The sequence below is a fragment of the Mustela lutreola genome, chromosome 2 (genome assembly GCF_030435805.1).
Source record: "Mustela lutreola isolate mMusLut2 chromosome 2, mMusLut2.pri, whole genome shotgun sequence".
Lineage (NCBI taxonomy): Eukaryota > Metazoa > Chordata > Mammalia > Carnivora > Mustelidae > Mustela > Mustela lutreola.
In genome coordinates this window covers 27453596-27477463 of record NC_081291.1, presented here as the reverse complement: position 1 = coordinate 27477463, position 23868 = coordinate 27453596, and the positions used below count along the sequence as shown (strand labels likewise).

Sequence of the window (23868 nt, the reverse complement as noted above, 5' to 3'; positions counted from 1 at the left end):
AAAGCACATGAGATTGTTCTCTAAAATCCATGTCACAGTTATGCATATTTTACCCCAATAAAGAAATAAAAGAGACTATATTTGTTTTTTAAAAATATCCATTCATCATGCAAGGTAGAATGTTGGCTCTCTAATACCTTCCTTTTATAAACAATAAATTTATAAAACCCCTTACCTTGGCTAAAGACCATGAATGATTTGTCTCTTGTCTACTACCCTTTCTACTTCATTTTCTTTTTCTACCTACCAGATAGATCCTACCTAACTCTGCTGGCTTTATTGTTCAAAGTAGGTTATTTTTTTTTTCTAGTTCAGTCTTTTATTTGTTATCTTCATTGCACTTTAGATAGTTTGCATTTATTTTGTCTCTTTCTCCTTTTTTATCTTGCTTTTTTCACCATCATGTTCCCCAGTGTATTACCAGGGTATTTCCTGGATCAGTGAGAATTTGTTGAACATGTGAATGAGTGAATGAATGAATGTACATTCCTTTCATTTTATATGTTGATAAGGTTGTTGTCTACTAAAACATTCCTCTATTTGGAGTTTGATCCATACCAATTTGAATAAAAATGATATTGTCTAATCTCTATAAGCAAAGCAAACACTTAATAAAACAGTTTTTGGTTGATGCAACCAAACTTTTAGTATAATGCAAGGGAGTTTTTCTTCCCTTTCCCTTTCCAAAATCCCTATGTAGTCTTTCCTTCTCTTCCCTAATCAGAATGTCTTACACAAGAGGCTTTGATAACATAACAATTCTTCCCAAATATATTTGAACCTGTACCCTATTGGTAAAATGTTTGAGCACACTAACCACATAAGTACATTCATTTATTTAAAAAACAGGAATATGTTGCTGTGCTACTATATAATGAAATATGCACAAAATATAGCATTTTTAAAGGGCAGGATAAAAGATAGAACAGTTTCCTTCTGTACTTCAGCAGATGATTGTGTACCACCCCACCACCTCATGTGCTCATCTCACTTTGAAGACACTGCCTTGGGGCAAAAATCAGGCTACATTTACTTACACATCTAAATATAAAACTATGGTAGACTTAATCCTTTTGCATCTTAAACTTACCTTTGACTCTGGTTTGAAAGGATTTATTGCTTTTTAAATGAAATTATGGGGGGGTTTTTTGTGTGTGTAGGTGTAGTAGTATTTTTGGGTCTGGGACATACTCTGAAATCATCTCATCTAATTTTTACTGTACTTAATCTTAACATTGTTCAATAATAGTTTTTCTATAGAATATGTATTTTAGAAAGAAGAAATAATAAAAATAGAAAAGTAGGAAGGGGAGATAAGAAAGAGGTATGGAAGAAGCTTTGTTGACTTTTCAAATAGTTAATTACATAATAAATATTGGTAGCAATTCATTTGAGTGAAATGTTGTCACCTTGAGGGATTACTAACTGTAGAAAATTAGCAGTTTGTACATCTAGATAAAGTTTCTAAAAATGGGGGAAATCACTATTCTCTGATTAAAAAGACAGTCTTTAATAAGCATCAACTCTACCATATAGCAGCCTGAGACAGGTTTAGAGATTTTAAGCCTGCTGTGTTACCTCTGAGACCTAAAGGAAGCAGAACATAAAAATGAGCCTCTATCAGTTTGAAGCAAACCTAATCTTTATGATCATGGCTGTGGTCTAAATCCATTAAAGATGTTCAAATTCAGTGTCCTTGGTATGACTATGACTTGACCTGAATAGTGAGCAATAAACTTGTGTATTATAATTCCGGTTTGAATATATGTGCTTCGGAAGTGAAACCGACAGTCAGTGTTTTGTGTCTGTCTGCAAGCAGACTAAGAGCCTATATAAAATGACAGGTGCATTTTTAGGGAAAGAAACCCATAATGTTTTCCTATTTAGTAGGTGACAGTATGTCCCAAGATAACACAAGCTTAAGGGGTTGGAACAGGCATGGTTATTAAAGGCTAGCAGTTTCTCAGTTCATACAAATTGAATTTTTTCGTAGGCTAGAAGACTGTAGAAATCTAGTGTAGAGTACTGAAATAAATTAGCATATTAAGTGAATTTATACATTCAAGCTTGTGAGCACTTTGAATTTAAGGAAGAAATTTTATTACTTCTTGAGAGAAGAAAGGCAGTTCTTAAATTCTTTGTTTGATCTCCCTATTGCAAAGGGCCTATGTGATAAATTATATCATTTTGATGATTATTCAAAGTAGTAGTTATTATATTAATGGGAATCTTACTCTCTTCTTTCTTTTTTCAGAATTACTGATCTAGGGAACATTAAAAGAAGATTGTATTTATCAACGGTTCATAAGGAACTGTCCTCAACTCCTCTTCATGCAAAAATCCCACTCTTCATGATCAAGCGCAAAATTGTAAGTGCCACATGAATGCTGCTTAAAATATTAAATTCATTTCAGCAAATACTAATTATGGGCCTACTCTGTTTATAAAGTACTTTTTTAAGTACCATGGTCCTATAAAAAATGAATAAAATTCATACTCTTCCTTTCTCTCCCATGAGAGAGCTTAAAAAAATCTGTCATTACCTTGCTTTTGTGAGTTCAGTCACCTTTGCCAGTTGAAGTTCTAAATATTTGTTAAAATCTGAACTGATCATTCTGTACATGGATATCATCGACACACACATAGTAGTATGCTTGTCATGTAGTGACCTTTGTAGGAATACAGTATTTGAAAATAAAATATTCCCTTTCTTTACAAACCTTGTGAGATAGAAAGTAAACTTGACTGACCTATATTTCCTATATAATAAATGAGTCAGATGACTATGTGCCAGTGGCCCCAGTTATCTAATGTCTTAAGAAATGTACTACTTAAACTAAAAAAATAAAAATAAATTAAAAAGTGTAATAGGTCCTGTGGGACAGTGTTCTGTAACTCATCTACCTCAACTTCCCACCCTCTAGTCAGATGACTCAATGGAGAATAGTTATATGTAGTTTTAAATCCTGGTGTGAAGAAAGCAAACAGGTCATTATTTTAGGTAACTTGAGCTTATGCTAAATTTCAAAAGGCAAAACAGTTATAACATCTAGAATTTTTTTTCTGAGTGTGGCCAATTTCAGAAAGAATTGCTTACATACATTTGAGACAGTCCTAAGCAAAAAGCAAATAAAGGTATTTTTTTCTATACTGACCGCATTCCAGTAAAATCACCAAGTCATACCTACTTGTAATATGTTCTAATATATATATAGGGCTTAAGAGCATGGTATCTGAATTCTGACACTTATTAGTTATGTGACCCTGTACCAGTTCCTGTATTCATTCTCTTCATCTATAAAATGCAGATAATATGAGATATACTTCCTATTAAAGTTGTTGGAAGTTTAATGCAAGTAAATAAACATACTGACTTTTAGAACAATGCCTTGCACAGTCTCAGTCCTAGGTAAGGATTATAGCTCCGATTTGCTCTTTGTTGCTACGTCTTCCAGGAATGCCTCCATGATTTCCCCTCTGTGGAATAGCTATTTAGGTTACAGTTCACCATTGCTATTCACTACTTCATAATCCTTGTAACACTTCTTCACCCTGTGCTTGAATCATGTTTGCTTGTCTATCTCCCCACCTTTAGACTACAAGCATGTTTTATGTGACTTTTATCCCTAGTCCCATTAAGAACATGGCACATGATAAGTGCTCAATAAATACATGTTGAACAAATAGGCAATTCTTACTGTGCCTCCTGATGTGGGAAATAAAACAAATGAGTTTGTCATGGATGTCTCTAAATGCACTTGATGATTCCAGAAATATTCTGTATTGTTCAAGCAGGTATTAAGAAAGTCAAATCTAAAACTTGTACTCCTTTCCCCTCAGTTTCCTCCCAATCGAAGAGATGCTACAGTAGCAAAGGGTCTTTCATTTCCACTGTTAATCTAATCTATTCCCGTTGAGCCCTTATCAAATCAAAGCTGATTTTAGGGGAAATCATTTTAGGGGAATTTTCTATGGAGAGAAGCAAGGTAAGAGAGAACACTCCACCCATTCAAAATGCCATCCTTAGGGCCCTCCTTGGTGCTGCTGTGGTGTTGCTCTAGTTCTTTCCTCTTTTGCCAAAACTTTCTTCAGTTCTACTTTTTAGGAACTATAGATAGTTTGGGGGTAAACCTTGAACACAGTATTTTTAAAGTTTTCAGCTAACATTTATAAATCAGAAGTTATCAATATTGTCTCTTGTGCAGTGAGCAGTCAGTTGGAGCTGAGAGGCAACCACATGCTTTTAACAGAGCTTTAAGCTCTGCTGTAAAGTTTAGTTTTTCCACTCATATAAGGAATGCAGGTGCACTCAGATGATTCCTGCTTCATTCATTTAAGTTATCTGCCTAGGCCCTCTAGAGATAGAGTTTGTAACCCCAGTTTAGAGGATAATTGCCAAATGGTCCACTTTGCCTTGGTTCTTTAGCTAAAACCTTTACATAGCCAAAGGCAACAAATATTCTTAGACCACACCAATATGAATATTTATGTATAGGCCATTTATTATTCCAGTTACCATTAAATGTTCAACTTTTCAATTAAAAAAATTTATTTTTCGTGTTCTTAATTTTGAAGAATTCACTTTAATATTTAAATTGCAACAATTTATAGTTTTAACTGAGGTTTTCAATGGCAAGAACAGTTTGAAAATTTAATAACCATCAGATTAAACAATGGAGGTAGCCACTTAGTCAAGACTCACTGAAATCAATCTTACTTCTTCTTCAATATAATTTTAATTAGTTGGTGATAGTATCAGATGAACATCAATGTCTTGCTACCAAAGTATATATTAATGTACAGTAAATTTAATTGTATTTGAATAGGAAGTTCAGGTATGAAATATCATTGAGAATGAATCATTCATTGGAGATATAATGAAATGGTATGATAAATTACAATGCCAAAATCTTTTAGTATCCTTTACCACTCATATACCCAGTGTTTGTCATTTAAATGGATAAAATTACTCTTTAGGAGTTGTGCTTTCTTGACCATGACTCTGATGGAATATGTTATAGCTTTTATTACAGACTGAAAGTGTGGCATAATGTTTTTAAAATTTCCCCTCAAAGATCATTTTCCCAGTAAAGTCAGTGATTTAGAAATTTTTGATTTTTATTAGTATTTAATTTCTCGAATGTTACTGAATGAGACGGGAGTGGAGGAAACAGGTTTATTCAGACCAAGGTCATTTAGATACATATTTAATATGCTAGAGAATGTCCCTTAATGAAACCATTCCAACCTAGAATGCTTCTGGTACTTATTTGAAGGTTTGCAAATGTTTTCATCTCCTCCATGAGAATATCATTTAAAAATATTTGTTTTTTTCTCTCTACTCACCTGTCTAATATAGATGTTTAAGAAATTTAGGGAAAGAAAAGTAGTTCCATGTCTTCCTCTGAAGTCCCTGAATACTTATGTGAGGTGGGAACAACCACATAAAAATAAGTTTGTTCTGGAAAACAGATGATTACCCCATTTTTAAATCACATGAACAGACAGGAGGATATTGTTAGAGTTGAAGTGTGGCCTCTAGAGCTAGCTTGTAGTGGTTCAAATTCTAGTCGTCACTTCCTATCTGGGCCCTTATCCGAGTCAGTTAATCTCTCTCTGCTTCATTTTCTCATCAGTTAGGTGGAAAAAATAATAGAACCTGCTTCCTGGAGGAGTTGTTAGGATTTTAAGAGTTATTACCTAGAATAGTGCCAAGCTTTTATAAGTGATCGATTAACGTTAGTTGATACTGTTATTATTTTACTATTTTCTCTTGACATAATTCCATGTTTACTAGGAATATAGTGTCACAATAAACTTCTGAACTTAAAATTCATTTCAGTTGGCAAATATTTTTTGAGCTCCTACTATAGGCCAAGGTTTGTGACAAATGATAGGAATCCACAGGTGAATATAATATGGCAGAGGAGGCAGACACATAAACAATTAATTATAATGGTCTCTGGTAAACACCAGACTAGTCTTAGGAACCAGATGCTGCTAAAGGAAATTATCAAACTTGCCTAGCCAAGTTGGGGATTATTATGTGGAGGTATTTATGCTAAATTATAAATACACACAAACAATAGTATGAAAATTTATGTCAGTTGGTCCATTAACTGACTCAAATGCATGGAATTACACTGCTAGAAAAGAAGACTAGACAAAACCATGAAGGGCTTTGAAAGTCATGTTGAGAAATATGAATTTTAGTCCATTAGAAATTTTTTTTTAAAGATTTTATTTATTTATTTATTTATTTGACAGAGATCACAAGTAGGCAGAGAGGCAGGCAGAGAGAGAGAGAGGAGGAAGCAGGCTCCCTGCTGAGCAGAGAGCCCGCCAATGTGGGGCTCGATCCCAGGACCACAGGATCATGACCTGAGCTGAAGGCAGCGGCTTTAACCCACGAGCCACCCAGGCGCCCCTCCATTAGAAATTTTTAAAGCAATTTTTAACATGGAGAAATTTCACAATATGATCTGCATTCTAGAAAATAAGTATGATATCAGAATGGAGAGCTAGAGGAAGAGACCAATTAAGAGGCAATGCACAGACGTCTAGGTGAGACATATAAGCCTGCATTAGTGTAGTAGCAAAGAAGTAGAAGAGGAGGACAGATATGAAATATACTTAAAGAGGTAAAGCAAATTAAAAAAAACAAAAACAAAAACAGAGAAAATGGCACCGAGATTCACTGGATGGACTTGACACCAACTTAAATACCGGAGATATCAGTAAAATTGACCCAGGAATGTAGAAGCTATTCAAACAAAGGACAGTGCAGGGGGGACCTCAAAAAAAAGATGAGTACAGTCTGAATGGCTTGAGAAACAATATCAACCAATCTAATATGTGTGTAATTGACGTAGTAACAGGAGAACAGAGAGATTGAGCATGAGAAAATTTATAGAAATGATGTCTGAAATTTTTCAAAATTTGAAAAATACACTCACAGATCCAATAGGCTCAACAAATTAAGGGCTGGAGATCTCTCAAAAACAGTACCAACCCACACAATGGTATATCGTAACTTAAAAAACAAAAAACACTGCAAAATCATGCCATGGTATGTCATAACTAAATTGCTGAAAATCAGTGATAAAGAGAAAATCTTAAAAAGTAGGCAGAAGAAAAAATGACATTATTCACTAGAGAACATTGATAAAATATATCACAAGCTTCCCCTCAGAAGCAATGAAATAAAGAAGACAATGGAATGATGCTAAGGTAAAAAAATAATAATAATTTTTAACCTGTCAACCTAGAATTCTGTATCTAGTGAAACTATTCGTCAAAAATTGGAGCAAAATTGGGGCGCCTGGGTGGCTCAGTGGGTTAAAGCCTCTGCTTTCGGCTCAGGTCATGATCCCAGGGTCCTGGGATCGAGCCCCACATCGGGCTCTGCTCAATAGGGAGCCTGCTTCCTCCTCTCTCTCTGCCTGCCTCTCTGCCTACTTGTGATCTCTGTCTGTCAAATAAATAAATAAATCTTTAAAAAAAAAAAAAAAATTGGAGCAAAATAAAAACACTGAAACTAAAAAGTGCTAGAGAATTCATTGCTAGCAACTTGCACTAGAAAAAATATCGAAGGAAGTTCTTCAGACTGAAAAAAATATGTACCAGATGAAAATGTGGATCTAAATGAGAGAAGAGTACCAGTAGTGATAAATATGTAGCTGAATCTGGGGGTGCCTGGGTGGCTTAGTGGCTTGAGTGTCCACCTCTTGATTTTGGCTCAGGTCGTAATCTCAGTATTGTGATCTCAGGGTCGTGATATCAAGCACCTCATCAGGCTCCAAGCTCAGCAGGGAGTCTGCTTCTCTCTTTCTCTCTCCCTCGCCTTCTGTCCCTTCTCCCATTTGCTCTCTCTCTCTCTCAAATAAATAAATAAATCTTTAAAAAGTACATAGATGAATCTAAAAGATTCTTTATTCATATCATAATTTCTTTAAAAGTATTTGTTGAGAGCAAAAATACTAACAGTATAGAAGTAAAGTATATGACTAACACAAAGAATGGTAAAAACATCAGTATGCTTTTTTAACATTCTTACACATGAGATATTCTAATATTACTCAAAGTTAGATTGTGATAAGTTAATGATTTCTATTCCAGACTAATACAGTGATTGAAAAAATAAAAGAGTATAAGTAATCAGCCAATTGATGAGATTAATGGGACACTAAAAAGATACTCACTCAATCCAAAAGAATATAGGAAAGAACTAAACAAAGAAGAGATGAGACAAATCGAAAACAAACAGCAAGATGGTAGTCTTAAACTCATACATAGGAATAATTTCATTAAGTAGAAATGGGCTAAACTCTCCAACTAAAAGAGATTATTAGATCAATTAAAATCAAGACACAATTGTATATGGTTTATAAGAGATGCATATTAAATCTAAAGACACAAGTGAAAAAATTAAAAAGGAAAAAGGTTATACTATACATGCACTAACCATAAGAAAGCTGGAGTGGCTATATTGATATCAAAGTAGACTTCAGGAAAAGGAATATTATGTACAGAGGCACATTTCGTAATGATGAGGGAGTTTAATCATGTAGAGGATATAACAAACCTAAATATATACACAACTAGTAACAATGCTTGGAAATGCATGAAGCAAAAACTCAGAGAACCAAAGAGAGAAACATAAATTCACAATTTTATATGAAGATTTTAACACTTCCCTCTTAGATATTGAGAGAAAATCGGTAAACTTGAAAAATGCTATCAATCAACCAGACCTGTTTGACATTTTTAGAACACACCATCTTACAACTGCCTAATACATACTACATTCAGGTGCACTCTGGTTTATCCAAGGTGTATGATATGTTAGGCTTTATTAATCTCAATAAACCTAAAAAAGACTGAAATCATACAGAGTATGTTCTGTGAATACAAGGGAATTAAATTAGGAATTAATAACAAAAATATAATTGGACAGTCCCTAAGTAGTTAGAAATAAAGCAGCATACTTCCAAGTAACTTGTAAGTAAAAAAAAAAAAAAAAAATTATGGGAGATATTAGAAAACATTTCTAACTGTTATTTTAACTAATTTCAAATGGTAATGAAAATAAAGCATACCAAAATTTGTGGGATGCATCTGAATCATGTAAAATGTGGAGAAAGAAATAATCAAGAGAATATATAAATGAAATAAAAACTGGACAGTGGAGAAAATCAATAAAACCAAAGTTTGTTCTTTGAAAAGATTTAGCAGGTGATAAGCTGTTAGCTACTTTAATCAAGAAAAGAAGGACACTCACATTACTAAAATCAAGAGTGAAAATGGGGAAAAGGGAAAATAGGGGAATACTATAAACAATATTTTGCCAGTAAGTTTCACAATTTAGATGAAGTGGGAAATTTCTGCTAAAGACACAAATTACTAAAACTGATACTAACAGAAATTAAAAGTTAAAATAGCCATATATCTATTTTTAGAAATTGAATTTGTAATGTACAACATTCCTGCAAATAAAATACAGGTCCAGAAAATTCACATCCAGGCTTTACATATAATTCTACCAAACATTTAAAGAAAAAAAAAATACCAATTTTAGACACTGTCTTTCAGATAATTAAAGAGAAGGAACATTTCCCAAATCATTGAATAAAATGAGGTCAGCATAATGTTGATAACAAAGCAAGCTAAGATATTATAATTCCCAAAAAAGAACTATAAATCAGTATCAATCATGAACATAAACACATGAATCCTTAACACCGTGACTAGGTGTTTATTCCAGGAATTTAAGGTTAGTCTTATATTTGAAAAACAGTTACTGTAATCTTTCACATTAATGGAATAATAGGGGGAAAAATCATAAGGTAATCTCAATAAGCATAGAAAAATCATTTAACAAAAGTTCATTAGTCATTCATGGTTAAAGCTTACATCAAAGTAGAAAAGAAAGAAACTTTCTTAATCTAATAAAGGAGTTCTATTTAAAAAACAAAAAACAAAAACCTACAACTAAATCATACTTAGTGGTGAAATACTGACTACTTATCCACTAAGATAGGGAACAAGGCAAAGACATCCACTCTACTTCTATTAAGCATTATATTGGAGGTCCCAGTAAGTGCAGTAAGATAATAAAGAGAAATAAAACACATACAGATTAGAAAAAAAGAAGGAAAAGGTTCTCTCTATGCAGATAACATAATCATCTAAGACAATTGTAAGGAATCTGCTAAAACCAAACAAAACCTTCTAGATTAAGTGAGTTTTGTAGGGTCACAGAGTATAAAATCAATAACCAAAGTCAGCTATATTTCTATATATTTCTATATAAATTGTTTATAGCAATAAACAATTGAAGTTTTAAAAATTTTTTAATTTAAATACTTGTATTAAATTTTTTATTTTAATTCCAGTACAGTCAACATATAGTGTTGTATTAGTTTCAGGTATACAGTATGGTGATTAAACAATTACAGGGTTTTTTTTAAATTTTTTTATTATTTTTTTAAGATTTTATTTATTTATTTGACAGAGAGAGATCACAAGTAGGCAGAGAGGCAGGCAGAGAGAGAGAGAGAGGAGGAAGCAGGCTCCCTGCTGAGCAGAGAGCCCAATGCGGGACTCGATCCCAGGACCCTAAGATCATGACCTGAGCCGAAGGCAGCGAGTTAACCCACTGAGCCACCCAGGTGCCCAACAATTACAGTTTTAATTTTTAATTTTAAAAGTATTTAAGTTGCATCAAAAGTACATAATACTCAGGAATAAATTTAATAAAACATATGCTAAACCTTTACACTGCAAGCTATAAAACATTGCTGAGAGAAATTGAAGAAGACCTAAATAAATGGAGACATGTTGGTTTTGGATCCAAATATAGTATATTCAGTCCAATCCCACTCAGAATCCCAACAGGCTTTTTTAAAAAATATTTTTTGCAAAATTTATAAACAAATTCTAAGATATATATGGGAACTCAAAAGACAGAATACAACACAATTTTCAAAATATAAAAATTATACCTCATGATTTCACAACATGTTATAAAGCTACAGTAATTAGGGCAATGTGTTCTTGGCAAAGATACCAGTAAAAAGTTTACAAATAGACACATGCATGTATAGTCAGTTGATCTTCAACCAAATCACCAGAGCAATTCAATAGCGATAGGAACATCTTTTTTCAGACCCAGAACTTCTCTGAGTATCCATATGGGAGAAAAAAATGAACCTCAACCCATATTTCACATCATTCACAAAAAACTACTTCGATATAAAGCAGTTATCATACATTTCTAACATCCAAATATAAATGCTAAAAACATAAATAACTATAAGAGATTTCTTAAGACCCAGAAAACATTAACCCTAATAAAGAATAAGTTGACAAAATGGGCTTCACCAAAATTTAAAACTGCTCTGGGCGCCTGGATGGCTTAGTCCATTAAGCCTCTGCCTTCGACTCAGGTCGTGATCCCAAGTCTTGGGATCAAGCCCCGTGTTGGGCTCCCCGTTGTTGCTCAGCAGGGAGTCGTCTTCTCCCTCTTCCTTTGCCCTTCCCCGCCAATCATGCTCACTTGTTCTCTCTTTCTTTCTCAAATAAATAAAATCTTTTAAAAAAATTAAAACTGCTCATCAAGACAGTTTTAAGAAAATGAATAAGCAACCCACAGAGAAAATATTCATAATATATATGTGACAAAAAGTTTCTATCCAGAACATATTCTCCAACTGTATAATTAAAAAAAGAACTTTTTTAAGGCAAAAACAATTGAACAAGTACTTCACCAAGATTATACAAACAAGCATGTGAAGAGCTCCATACTATCAGGGGAATTCAAATGAAAAACACAGTTGCTACTACTTCAACCACTATAATAGCAAAAATAGACAGGAAATACTAAATGTTGGTTCGATTTAAAGCAGTTATCATACATTTCTAACATACATGGAGAATTTCCACCGTAACCACTTTGGAAACACCTTTGGAAGTTTATGATAAAGTTAAACGTTTACCCATTGATACAAAAGCTCCGCTTCTTGGTGTCTATCCACGAAAATGTAAGTACATATATAAAAAAAAAAAACTCAGCTGGGAATTTCACAACAGCTTTATTTATAAAAGCCAAAAACTTGAAATAAACTTATATGCCTCACAACAGAAGACTGAACCATTAAATTGTGGTATATTCACAGAGTGAGTTACTACTCAACAAAACAAGAATGGATTACTGATCCATGCAACAACATTGATGAACCTCAAGTATTAATGCCAAGTGAAAGAAGCCACTTACTGTGACCCCATTTATATAAATTAATAGAACAAACTAAGGTGAAAGAAATTAGTGGTTGCCCTTGAGAGAGATAAGTCTGAGATTGGGAAACAGCACAAAAGATCTTTCTGGTGTGATTGAAATGCCATATAACTTGATGAGCTATGGTATGCTGGTGAATGAAATGGTCAAAATCATCAAATTGTATCCTTAAAGTCTGGGTATTTTGTGGTATGAAGTCAAAAAAGATGGTGTGGTTAACATATATTAAGCACATATATGTTAGGCACTATTACAAGTGCTTCCATGTTTTTAAACATTTAATCCTAACAACTCTGAAACATGTATTATTACCACCATTTTACAAATGAGGAAAGCGAAGCCCAGAGAGGTTAAGTAACTGTGAAATTACCCAGCTAGTAGATGCTGGAGCTGGAATGCAAATTCAGGCAGATGGGCTGCAGAGCCCACACTCTTGCATCCTTAGGAGGAATGTATTTCAAAGGAGTTGCCAGTAGAGTATAACTGGAAGGGATTTCCAGACAGGCTAAAGAATAGAATACTATAATTAGATAATAGAAAATAATTTCTTATTCCAAATCTTAAAAGTTAAGTGTTTCAAAGAAAGGAAGTTAAATGTCAGGATGTAGTCATGTGAGTGGGTTACTGTATAAAGTGGAGGAGGCTTTTGAAGGAAAGAAGGTTAAGAGACTCAGGGTATTGGACAGTGTTGGAAGGTAAGGTGAATCTGGACCCACAGGTTTTCAGGAATGTGTAGATAGGCTGATGAAGGTGTGTCTGCAGAAGCAGGAGTGACCAGGAAGTGATTTGAAGATCAGAAAAGCTAAGAGTGGAAGCAATTCCTCCAGCTTCAAAGAAGATAGGATTCCCAGTCAGAAGTGTGAGCCCGCTCCCAGTGCCACCTAACCACGTGGCCTCAAAACTGGAGGCTGTAGAAACACATATGAAGCTTCCTTAGTGAGCTTTAACTCGAGTTGAAGGGAAAGTAATATCTCAGAAAAGCCTGGTTTCAATTAAGTAAGGTATGTAGGACCCTTAGAAAAATACAGAGTAGTAAGTACTTCTCAGTGTAAGGATTTCAGAGGGCACAGTGAAAGGTGACTTGAGAATTAGCAAGAGAAAGATTGGCTGCTATTTCAAGAAGAGACTGCTCACTCATGCTAGTAGGAATGGGAGGTGGAGGTCATTTGCTAAATAGGTATCATAAAGATATTATATAAGGAACTTGCCTTTCTGTGGTTCAACCAGGAGCTACAGCCCTGACAGCCCAACCTCTCCTAAACTCCCCTCCCTCCATCTAGGGACTTGTCATGATTTGCTTTTCCTGAGGAAATTGTTTTTTAATACAGTAGTAATAGGTAATTGCTTCTCCTGACCGTGCGGATATAAAATTACTATTTCGATCTCTGCTTACACCGTTTAATAAACAAGATGATGGTGATTGAGATGAATAAGGTCATTGTAAGCAATTTTTGTAAGAGATTTTCTTCTGAGATATTCAAGCTAACATGTGAAAAATTATTATAAAAGACACAAGAATAAACATTTAAAAACCCCATTCTTATCATTTTAGGAGGACAGAAACAGAATGAGGTTCTAAAATTGTGAGAAGAGATGTGCTTTACGATTGCTGGGTTATGAAATTGTGGTTTCTTGTTTGTGATTTCCTCTTAGAAAGGAAAGTGATTTCCTCTAGAAAGCGCTAGCTAGAGCTGTGCACTGTCCATGCATGACTCAGGCTCTTTCTGTACTGGCAAAATGAATCCAATTATCTTCACATCTTTCCTGCAGTAATGGCAAGGAAAATCAAAAAGTGCTAGACGACCAAGAACTTGTTATTGCATGCATCTGAGTGGTCTGTGTGTGTGTGTGTTTGTGTTCACACAGTCTACTGGCCTTTTACCAGTATAATAAAGCCATATGGGGGCCCCTGGGCGGTTCGGTCAGTTAAGCAGCTGCCTCGGGCTCAGGTCATGATCTCCGGGTCCTGGGATGGAGCCCCATGTCAGGCTTCCTGCTCAGTGAGGAGTCTGCTTCTCCCTCTCCCTCTGCCCTTCCCCACCCCTTCCCCATGCACATGCATACAAGTGTGCTTTCTCTCACTCGCTCTCTCTCTCTCCTCCCCTCTCTTACTCTCAAATAAATCTATAAAACTCTTTAAAAATACTTAAAATTAAAACTAAAGCCATATGGCCAAAATATTAGTCAGTAAAAACTAGAAATTCATGCTTTGCATCATTCTTTTACCCTTTGCCTGCCAGTTCCTTTATGCAGAATTTCATGCTGGAACTAAATAGTATGAACTCTCTTCTCTTTTTATTTATTTATTTGACATATAGTGTATCACTTGCTTCAGGGGTACAGGTCTGTGATTCATCAGTCTTACACAATTCACAGCACGCACCATAGCACATAGCCTCCCCAATGTCCATAACCCAGACACCCTGTCCCTCCCTGACCACCTCCCAGCAACCCTTAATTTGTTTCCTGAGATTAAGAGTCTGTTATGGTATAAACTCTCTTATTAATCCAAGCAACAAACTAAGCAATACTGTCTTTTTTCTGTCAGTTTGCTATTTTCCTGATACATAATTCTCAAACCCATAATTAGGAATATTTTAAATCAAGAGTTCTTCCCTGCTAGACTAGAATTACATGTAGGTATAAAGTGATCAGAGATGAAGAAAACTCAAAAAAAAAGGATTTGAAGAATGATTGATCACCAAGAGTAATGAAAATAATATTTTATAAAAATCAACTAATTCAGGTAATCCACATGTTGAGAGTAGACAGTTCATACTCTTTTCTGAAACTTTGGAAAAGTATGACACAGCATTTATATGAATAATGAGTTATTTGTTGAAGCCTATGAAAAGTGGAACCTTTATAAATACCAACTAAACAAAAAAATAATTTCATTTCCTCTAGCCAAGGGAGATTTTTGAAAGTTATTCCCATCTTTCTCAGGAAATACTCCCATCTGCACTTGTAAGAAGTGAATTCACCAAAGTTATCAGTTACCACACATTTATGGGGCTAGTTGAGTGATTATAAAATGAAAGATTGAGAATTTTGCTTGAGGGGGAACTTGGGAAGATGGCAGAGCAGGAGGACCCTGAGGTCACCCCATCCCACGTTTTTGGTTTGTTTTTTTCCCTAAGGATTCTATTTATTCATTGGAGACAGAGAGAGGGAGAGGGAGAATCAGACTCCCCACTGAGCTGTGATCCTGACAGGGGGCTTGATTCCAGGACCCAGAGATAATGACCTGAAGTGAAGGCAGAGGCTCAATCATCTGAGCCACCCAGGTAGCCCCCATCCCAGGTTTTCAACTAGATATCATCCACATCCAAGTCAACAAACAAGAATGCAGTCTAAAGAATGGAAGAACAAACGCCACAACTAAATACAGAGATGAAGCTGCAGCTGAAAGTTTACGAAGGCCAGAAAGGCAGAAAGGAAGGCTGCCTGCAGCAGAGAGGGAACTATATGTGGAGAAAGCAAGGCAGAGAAATGGGCCCTCACCTTAGGGAGCTCATAAGGGGAGACTAATCCCCATAACATTTGGCTTTAAAAACCAGAGGGGCTAGGACACCTAGCTGGCTCACTTGCTATAGAGCATACAACTCTTGATCTCAGGGTTCTGAATTTGAGCCCCACGTTGGGTATAGAATTTACTTAAAAAACAAACTAACTAAAAAACAGAGGGACCGAATTCCATGAGTTTATGAAACCAGTGGTTGTTGGAACCTAGAGCTTTAAAAGTCCCTGAAAAACAACCGGAGGGTTTTGAAGGGGCAGGGGGTGGGAGGTTGGGGGAACAAGGTGGTGGGTATTGGGGAGGGCACATATTGCATGGAGCACTGGGTGTGGTGCAAAAACAATGAATACTGTTACGCTAAAAAGAAATTTAAAAAATAAAATAATTAATTTTTTAAAAAAGTCAACTTATTCAGCATTAGGCAAGCTGGGAGGATGAGTAATAGCTGGGTTGCTACCCTTAAAGAGACAGCAGTCTGCATGGAGGGACAACCAAAAAATAGCAGCTTGCACAACCATAAGGACAAACAGGAGATAGATCTCTTCATCCCGATTTCAGAGCATACTGGGGGACTTCTCCAAAAGCAAGGGAGCTGGCAGGTGCCAATTTCCTCCCCTACCTCCCAGCATAAACACAGAGCCACCTTCGAGAGGTGATGCTACACAGACACTTGCTGCCTGACTCACTGGCAAGTGTGCCGTGCCCATAAGTTTTCTTAAGGACTAGCACACTCCAAGTCTGCTGGCTTTGGCCCTGAACTCAGGACAAATTCTGTTAAAGCCACTGGCCACCCCAGTGTGCTGCACACATCTGCTGTGCTGCACCCTGCCGGGCACCCTCAGGCACTATAATGCACAACACCCACCACCAGGTGCACAGCTGCCACTGAGCACCATGCCTAGTCACCCCACCAGCCCTAGCCACTGCACAGTACCAACCACATGCCCCCAGCACCCTCATGTGCTGGGCCATGTTTGCTCTCCATGCCGAGCCTCATGCAGCCCCCAACCACCACAACATTTTGGAGTGGCCCAATGCAAATTTTGCTAATACTGCTACCCCTTCTTCCAAGTCTTGTGGCAGGCACACCCGCTCAGAGCTGGCCTGCCTTGGCCCCACTGACACCACAGAGAGTAAGTACATCCCACAACAGAGTCAGTGCAGAGAGTCAGGCAGACAAATGCACTGAAGGGAAAAGTGACTCAGATACAACAATAGGTATAATCATCACACACAAGATGCTCTCCTGAAATGCCAGGTTCTGGTGAACAGGGGACATGGCCCTGCAGGTTACCCCAGGACTACTTCATAAAGTCGCTACTTGCAAGAGCAGAAAATAGAGCAGACCTTATTAATATATATAGAAACAAACATTAAAAAGAGGCAGAAATGTATCACAAATTAAAGAACAGGACAAGGCCAAAGCCAGAGATCTAAGCAAAACAGATAAATAACATGTCTGATAGAGAATTTTATTTTTTATTTATTTTACTTATTTATTTGACAGAGAGAGATCACAAGTAGACAGAGAGGCAGGCAGAGAGAGAGAGGAGGAAGCAGGCTCCCTACTGAGCAGAGAGCCCGATGCAGGACTCCATCCCAGGACCCTAAGATCATGACCTGAGCCAAAGGCAGAGGCCTAACCCACTGAGCCACCCAGGTGGTGATAGAGAATTTTAAACCATGATCATAAGGATAGTCACTGGATTTGAGAAAAGAATGGAAGACATGAATAAGATCCTTAACACAGATATGAGGAATAACATAGCAGAGATAAAGGATTCAGTAAACAAAATGAGAAACACGCTTAATAAAATGCGTAACAGGATGGAAGAAGCAGAGGAATGAATTAGTGATGTAGAAGACAGAGTAATGGAAAATAATAAAGCTGAACAAGAGAGAGAAAAAATAATTCCTCAAAACTAGAACAGATTTTGGGAACTCAGTGACTCCATCAAATGTAATCACATTTGTATCATAGGATTCCCAGGAGAAGAAAAGAGAGAAAGGGGAGAAGAACATTTATTTGAAGAAATAATATCCAAAAACTTCCCTAATCTGGGGAAGGAAACAGATTTCCTGATCCAGGAAGCACAGAGAACTCCCATCAAAATCAACAAAAGCAGACCAACACCATGACATATTGTAATTAAACTTGGAAAATACAGTGATAAAGAAAAGAATTTTAAAAGCAGCAAGACAAGAGAAATTATTAACTTACCAGGAAAATCACATAAGGCAAGCAGGAAATTTTTCTACAGAAACTTTGAAAGCCAGAAGGAAGTGTCATGATGTATCCAAAGTGCTGAGTGGGAAAAATCTACACTCAAGAATACTCTATCCAGCAAGGCTATCATTCACAATAGAAAGAAAGATAGTTTCCTAGACAAACAAAAACTAAGGAGTTTGTGACCACTAAGCCAGCCCTATGAGAAATATTAAAAGGGACTCTGACTGGAGAGAACAAAAGTTGACAGTATAAAGGTAGGAAATACAAAAGCAGTAAAAACTAATTATTTCTGTAAAAAATCAGCCAAGGAACTCAAAAAAAGGATATAAAATATAATAACATATGCCTAAAAAGTAGAGAAGAGAGTAATGGGTTCATATTTAAATAACCATCAACTTAATGTAGACTGCTATATGTAGAAGAGGTTATCTAAAAACCTAGTGGTAATCGTGTATCAAAAACCACTAATAAACATGCAAAGAATAAAGAGATAGAAATCCAAATACATCACCAAATAAAATCAGCAAAACATGAAAGAAAGTCAAGAAAGGATCAGAGAAAATCTCCAGAAACAACCACAAAACGAGTAATAGAATAAGATAAATACATATCAATCGGTAATTACTTTGAATGTAAATGGACTAACTGCTCCAATCAAAAGACGTAGGGTGACAGAATGGATTAAAAAAAAAATACCCATCAATATGCTGCCTACCAGAGACTTATTTTAGACCTAAAGACACCTGCACATTGAAGGGGGGAATAGAGAAACATTTATCATTCAAATGGATGTCAAAAGAAAGCTGGAGTGGTAATACTTCTAGCAGACAAACTAGACTTTAAAACAAAGACTGTAATAAAAGACAAAAAAGGGCATTATGTCATAATAAAAAGGACAGTCCAACAAGAAGATCTAATAATTTTAAATATTTATATATCCAACATGAGAGCCCCCAAATATATAAAAGAGTTAATAACAAATAACAAATATAAAGGAACTAATTGAGAATACAATAATAGTAGGGGACTTTCACTTACATCAATGGGCAGATCACCTAAACAGAAAATCAAGGAAACAATGGCTTTGTGTGACAGACCGGACCAAATGGTCTTAACCAATCTATTCAGAACATTGCATCTGAAAACAGCAAAATACACATTCTTTTCAAGTGCACATGAAATATTTTCTGGAATAAATCTCATATTAAGCCACATCATAAGCTTCAACAAATACAAGAAGACTGAAGTCAGTTCATGCATCTTTTCTAACCACAACACTATGAAACTAGAAGTGAAGCACAAGAAGAAATCTGGAAAGTGCACTAATACATGGAGGTCAAAGAATATGCTACTAAACAATGAATAGGTCAACCAGGAAATAAAAGAGTACATGGAAACAAATGAAAATGAAAACACAAGAGTCCAAAACCTTTGGGATGCAGGGAAATGGGTCCTAAGAGGGAAGTATATAGCAACATAGGCCTATCTCAAGAAGCGGGAAAAATCTCAAGAATCTCAAATCTCAAACCACCTAACCTTACACCTAAAGGAGCCAGAAAAAGAACAATAAACAAAACCTAAAGCCAGCAGAAGAGTGGCTCCCAACAAACCAAAGTCCAGGAGCAGATGGCTTCACAGGTGAACTCTACCAATCATTTAAGAAGAGTTAATACTCATTCTCAAACCATTCCAAAAAATCAAAAATGGAAGGAAAACTGCCAAATTCATTGTATGATGCCAGCATTACTCTGATACCAAAGCTAGATAAAGACACCCCAAGAAAAGAGAACTACAGGCCATTATCTCTGATGAACATAGATGCAGAAAATCCTCAATAAAATACTAGCAAACTGAATTCAACAATATATTTTAAAAACTCATTCACCATGATCAAGTGGGATTTATTTCTGGGTTGCAAGTGTAGTTTAATATTTGCAAATCAATCAATATGATATATCACACTAATAAAAAAAGAAAGGATAAGACTTTAAAATAAAAACTGTAACAAGAGACAAAGAAAGGCACTATATAATAATAAAAGGGACAATCCAACAAGAAGATTTAACAATTATAAATATAATCATTTCAATAGATGCAGAAAAAGCATTTGACAAAGTACAACATCCATTCAGATAAAAACCTTCAACAAAGGTTTAGAGGGAACATATCCCAATATAATAAAGGCCAAATATTAAAAACCCATAGCCAATATTATCCTAAATGGGGAAAAGTTGAGCGCTTTTTCTCTCCAGTCAGGAACAAGGTAGGAAAATCCACTTTCACCAGTTTGATTCAATGTAGTACTAGAAGTCCTAGCCATAGGAATCAGACAACAAAAAGAGCATTCAGATCAGCAAGGAAAAAGATTTGCAGATGCCGTGATTCTGTATAAAGAAAATCCAAAAGACCCCACCAAAACACTAATTCAGCAAAGGTAAATGAATTCAGTAATGTGGCAGGATATAAAGTCAACATACGAAAATCTATTGCAGTTCTATATACCAATATTGGAGCATCAGAAAGAGAAATTAAGGAATCAATCTCACTGTACAAAAAGCAATAAAATACTTAGGAATAAACCTAAGCGAAGAGGTGAAAGACCTGTACTCTGAAAACTACAAAATACTGATGAAAGAAATTAAAGATGACACAAAGAAATGGAAAGACATTCTATGCTCATGGTTTGGAAAAACAAATATTGTTAAAATGTCTATACTACCCCAAATAATCTACACGTAATGCAATCCCTATAAAAATACCAATAGCACTTTCACAGAACTAGAACAAAGAATATTAAAATTTGTATGGAATTACAAGAGACCCCAATAGCCAAAACAGTCTTGAAAAAGAAAACCAAAGCTGGGCCATCACAAGTCTGGACTTCAAGTTATTTTTGCAAAGCTGTAGTAATCAAAATAGTGTGGTTCTGGCACAAAAATAGACACATAGATCAACAGAACAGATTAGAAAACCCAGAAATGAAACCACAATTCTACGGTCAATTAATCTTCAACAAAGCAGGAAAGAATATTCAATGGGAAAAAATCTCTTCAACAAAGGTGTTGGGAATACTGGACAGCAACATACAAAAGAATGAAACTGGATCACTTTCTTACACCATACACAAAAATAAATTCAAAAATGGATTAAAGACCTGAATGTGAAACCTGAAACCATCAAAATCCTAAACGAGAACACAGTAACTTCTTTGGCATCAGCCATAGCAGCTTCTTTCTAGGTATGTCTTCTGAGGTAAGGGAAATAAAAGCAAAAATAAACTAGTGGGACTACATCAAAATAAAAAGCTTCTGCTGAGCAAAGAAGACAATCAATAAAACTAAAAGCCAGCCTACAGATGGAAGAAGGTATTTGGAAATGATATACCAATAAAGACTTAGTATCCAAAACATATAAAGAAATTATACAACTCAACACCCAAAAACCCAAGTAATCCAATTAAAGAATGGGCAGAAGACATGAATAGACATTTTTCCAAGGAAGACACGCAGATGGCCAACAGACACATGAAAAAAAATGTTTAACATCACTTATCAGGGAAGTGCAAATCAAAACTGCAATGAGATACCACTTTGGTGAGGTTGTGGAGAAACGGGAACACTCTTACACCATTGGTGAGAATACAAACAGGTGTAGCCACTCTGGAAAAGAGTATGGAGATTCCTCAAAAAAACTTTTTTAAATACCCTACAATCCAGCAGTTGCACTACTAGGTATTTACCCAGAGAATATAAAAATACTTCAAAATAATTCAGAGAGATACATACACCCCAATGTTTATAGCAGCACTGTCTACAATAGTCAAATTATGGAAACAGCCCAAGTGTCTATCGACTAATGCATAGAGAAATAATAATGGGTAAATATACAAATGAATATTACTGAGCCATAAAAAAATAATGAAGTCTTGCCATTTATAATGACCTGGATGAAGCTAGAGAGTATAATGCTAACCAAAATTAAGTCAGAGAAAGACAAATACCATATGACTTCACTCATATATGGAATTTAAGAAACAAAATTAAGCAAAGGGAAAAAGAGAGAGAGAGGCAAACCAAGAAACAGACTCCTAATTTTAGAGAACAAATGGATGGTTACCAGAGAGGAGGTGGGGGGGTGGGTAGCTTAAATAGGTGATGGGGATCAAGCAGTGCACTGGTCCTGATGAGCACCGGGTGATGTATGGAAGTGTTGAATCACTATAGTGTACATCTGAAGCTAAAATAATACTGTATGTTAACTAACTGGAGTCAAAATTAAAACTTAAGAAAATAAAAGATTGGAAGTATGTGTATTGGCATGTGTGTGTAAGAATGTCTTCATACATCATACATTTGCACTTGGGGATCATTATTTGTTGAGCACTTTCCATGGTGCACGAGTCTGGGCAGAGGGAATAACAACAGCTTGACTATGATGAATAAGAAAGGTGTGTAGTAGGTAAGGACCAGGTTTCCTGGGACTCGAGAGTTTTTGAAGGAAGAGGACACCAATTCCCAAGCCAGTTGATTGGAGTGCGAAGAGGCATAGAGGTATAGCTGTCTGGAGGGTTCATCTAAGTAGGGAATAAAGGGCAGGGCCCTGAGAAGAAATGCCCCAGCATGTTCCCATGTCTCCCTGGATTTGGAAAGTATTAGTTTAAAACCAAACTCATGTCACCTCTAACCCTTTCCTAAATATAGGAAAACTTGAATTCAAATACTATAATGCAGATCATTTTAAAAACAATCATTAACTCTAGAAATATAAAGAAGTTGTATAACAATAGGTAATCCTAGAGCATCACTTAACTCAGTTGTGTACAATATTCACATAGTCACAGTGAGGAAAACACAGAATATGGATTTTGAGGAAAAGGTAAAAGGAACAAATGGAAGACAATTATCCAGGGAGGATGAAGAGGAGGAACTAGGGTGTGTAAGTGAACTACTGGTCTTACCTACCATAATAGGAAGACAATAGATAATGTCTAAAATTGATAAAAGTTATTCTTTAAAAATATAGACAGAAGAAAAGTTAAAGAGTTGACAGTATGATTAGAGGAGTGGAGAAGTGATAGCAATATTTTGTGTAAAATTTGGCATGTTTGGGCCTACATTGCATATAATATCATGGCATATAAAAAAATTTTTTTGAAGAAGCCTTTCTTGAACTTCCGCATCCTCCCACCATGAGTCCCCTCTGCACTAGCAGTATAAAACAGATGCTACATGTCTGCCTCCAGCCTCCCTTCTCAGACTGGAAGGACTTTCTTATTCCTTGCTATACATCGGAGTCATGCGCAGTATTTAACACCTGTGGTGAAGAATGGATGAATACGGTTACTTTGGGGGCAAACCAGCTGAATAATTGCAGTAGAGACATAATCAAGTCTTTTAGGAATAGGAACCACAGAACAATGATAATGATGCTAATATAATAATAATATTAACAATTACTATTGGATTGCTAGAAATCCCAATAACTCCATCCCCTGTAACCTGGATTTTACCAAGTCCTGCTGTTTCATTCGCCCTAGGATATGCCTGTCGGGTTTATTCCTTATATCCCACCTCCTATACTAGTCCTCTACCAGACCCTCCTCACTTCATGCTTAAATGACTGACTGACTGACTGGTCTTTCCGTGCCTCAGTCTGTCTCTCCTCTACGTCAGCCTTCCTCCCACCCCCAAATATTGGTTCAGACTTCCCAGCACTCTACTCTTGTCACATTCTCCTTCAAGAATCAAAGTGACACCTTACCCTCTGGAGTCCAAATGTTCTCCTGATCTTCCAATGTCCAGAACCTGGCCTTCCTGGCCCATC

The 23868-nt window shown here is 36.0% G+C and overlaps 1 protein-coding gene across 6 annotated transcripts in view; it reads left to right on the top strand.

The window, feature by feature from the left end:
- CFAP20DC (CFAP20 domain containing) overlaps positions 1–23868 on the top strand; it is a 250019-nt gene that overhangs the window by 83738 nt on the left and 142413 nt on the right. For all 6 annotated transcript variants that reach the window (XM_059161355.1, XM_059161354.1, XM_059161358.1 and 3 more), the window contains one exon: positions 2255–2369. In XM_059161355.1, coding sequence (XP_059017338.1) covers positions 2255–2369 — 115 coding nt within the window. The remainder of the gene's footprint in view (positions 1–2254; positions 2370–23868) is intronic.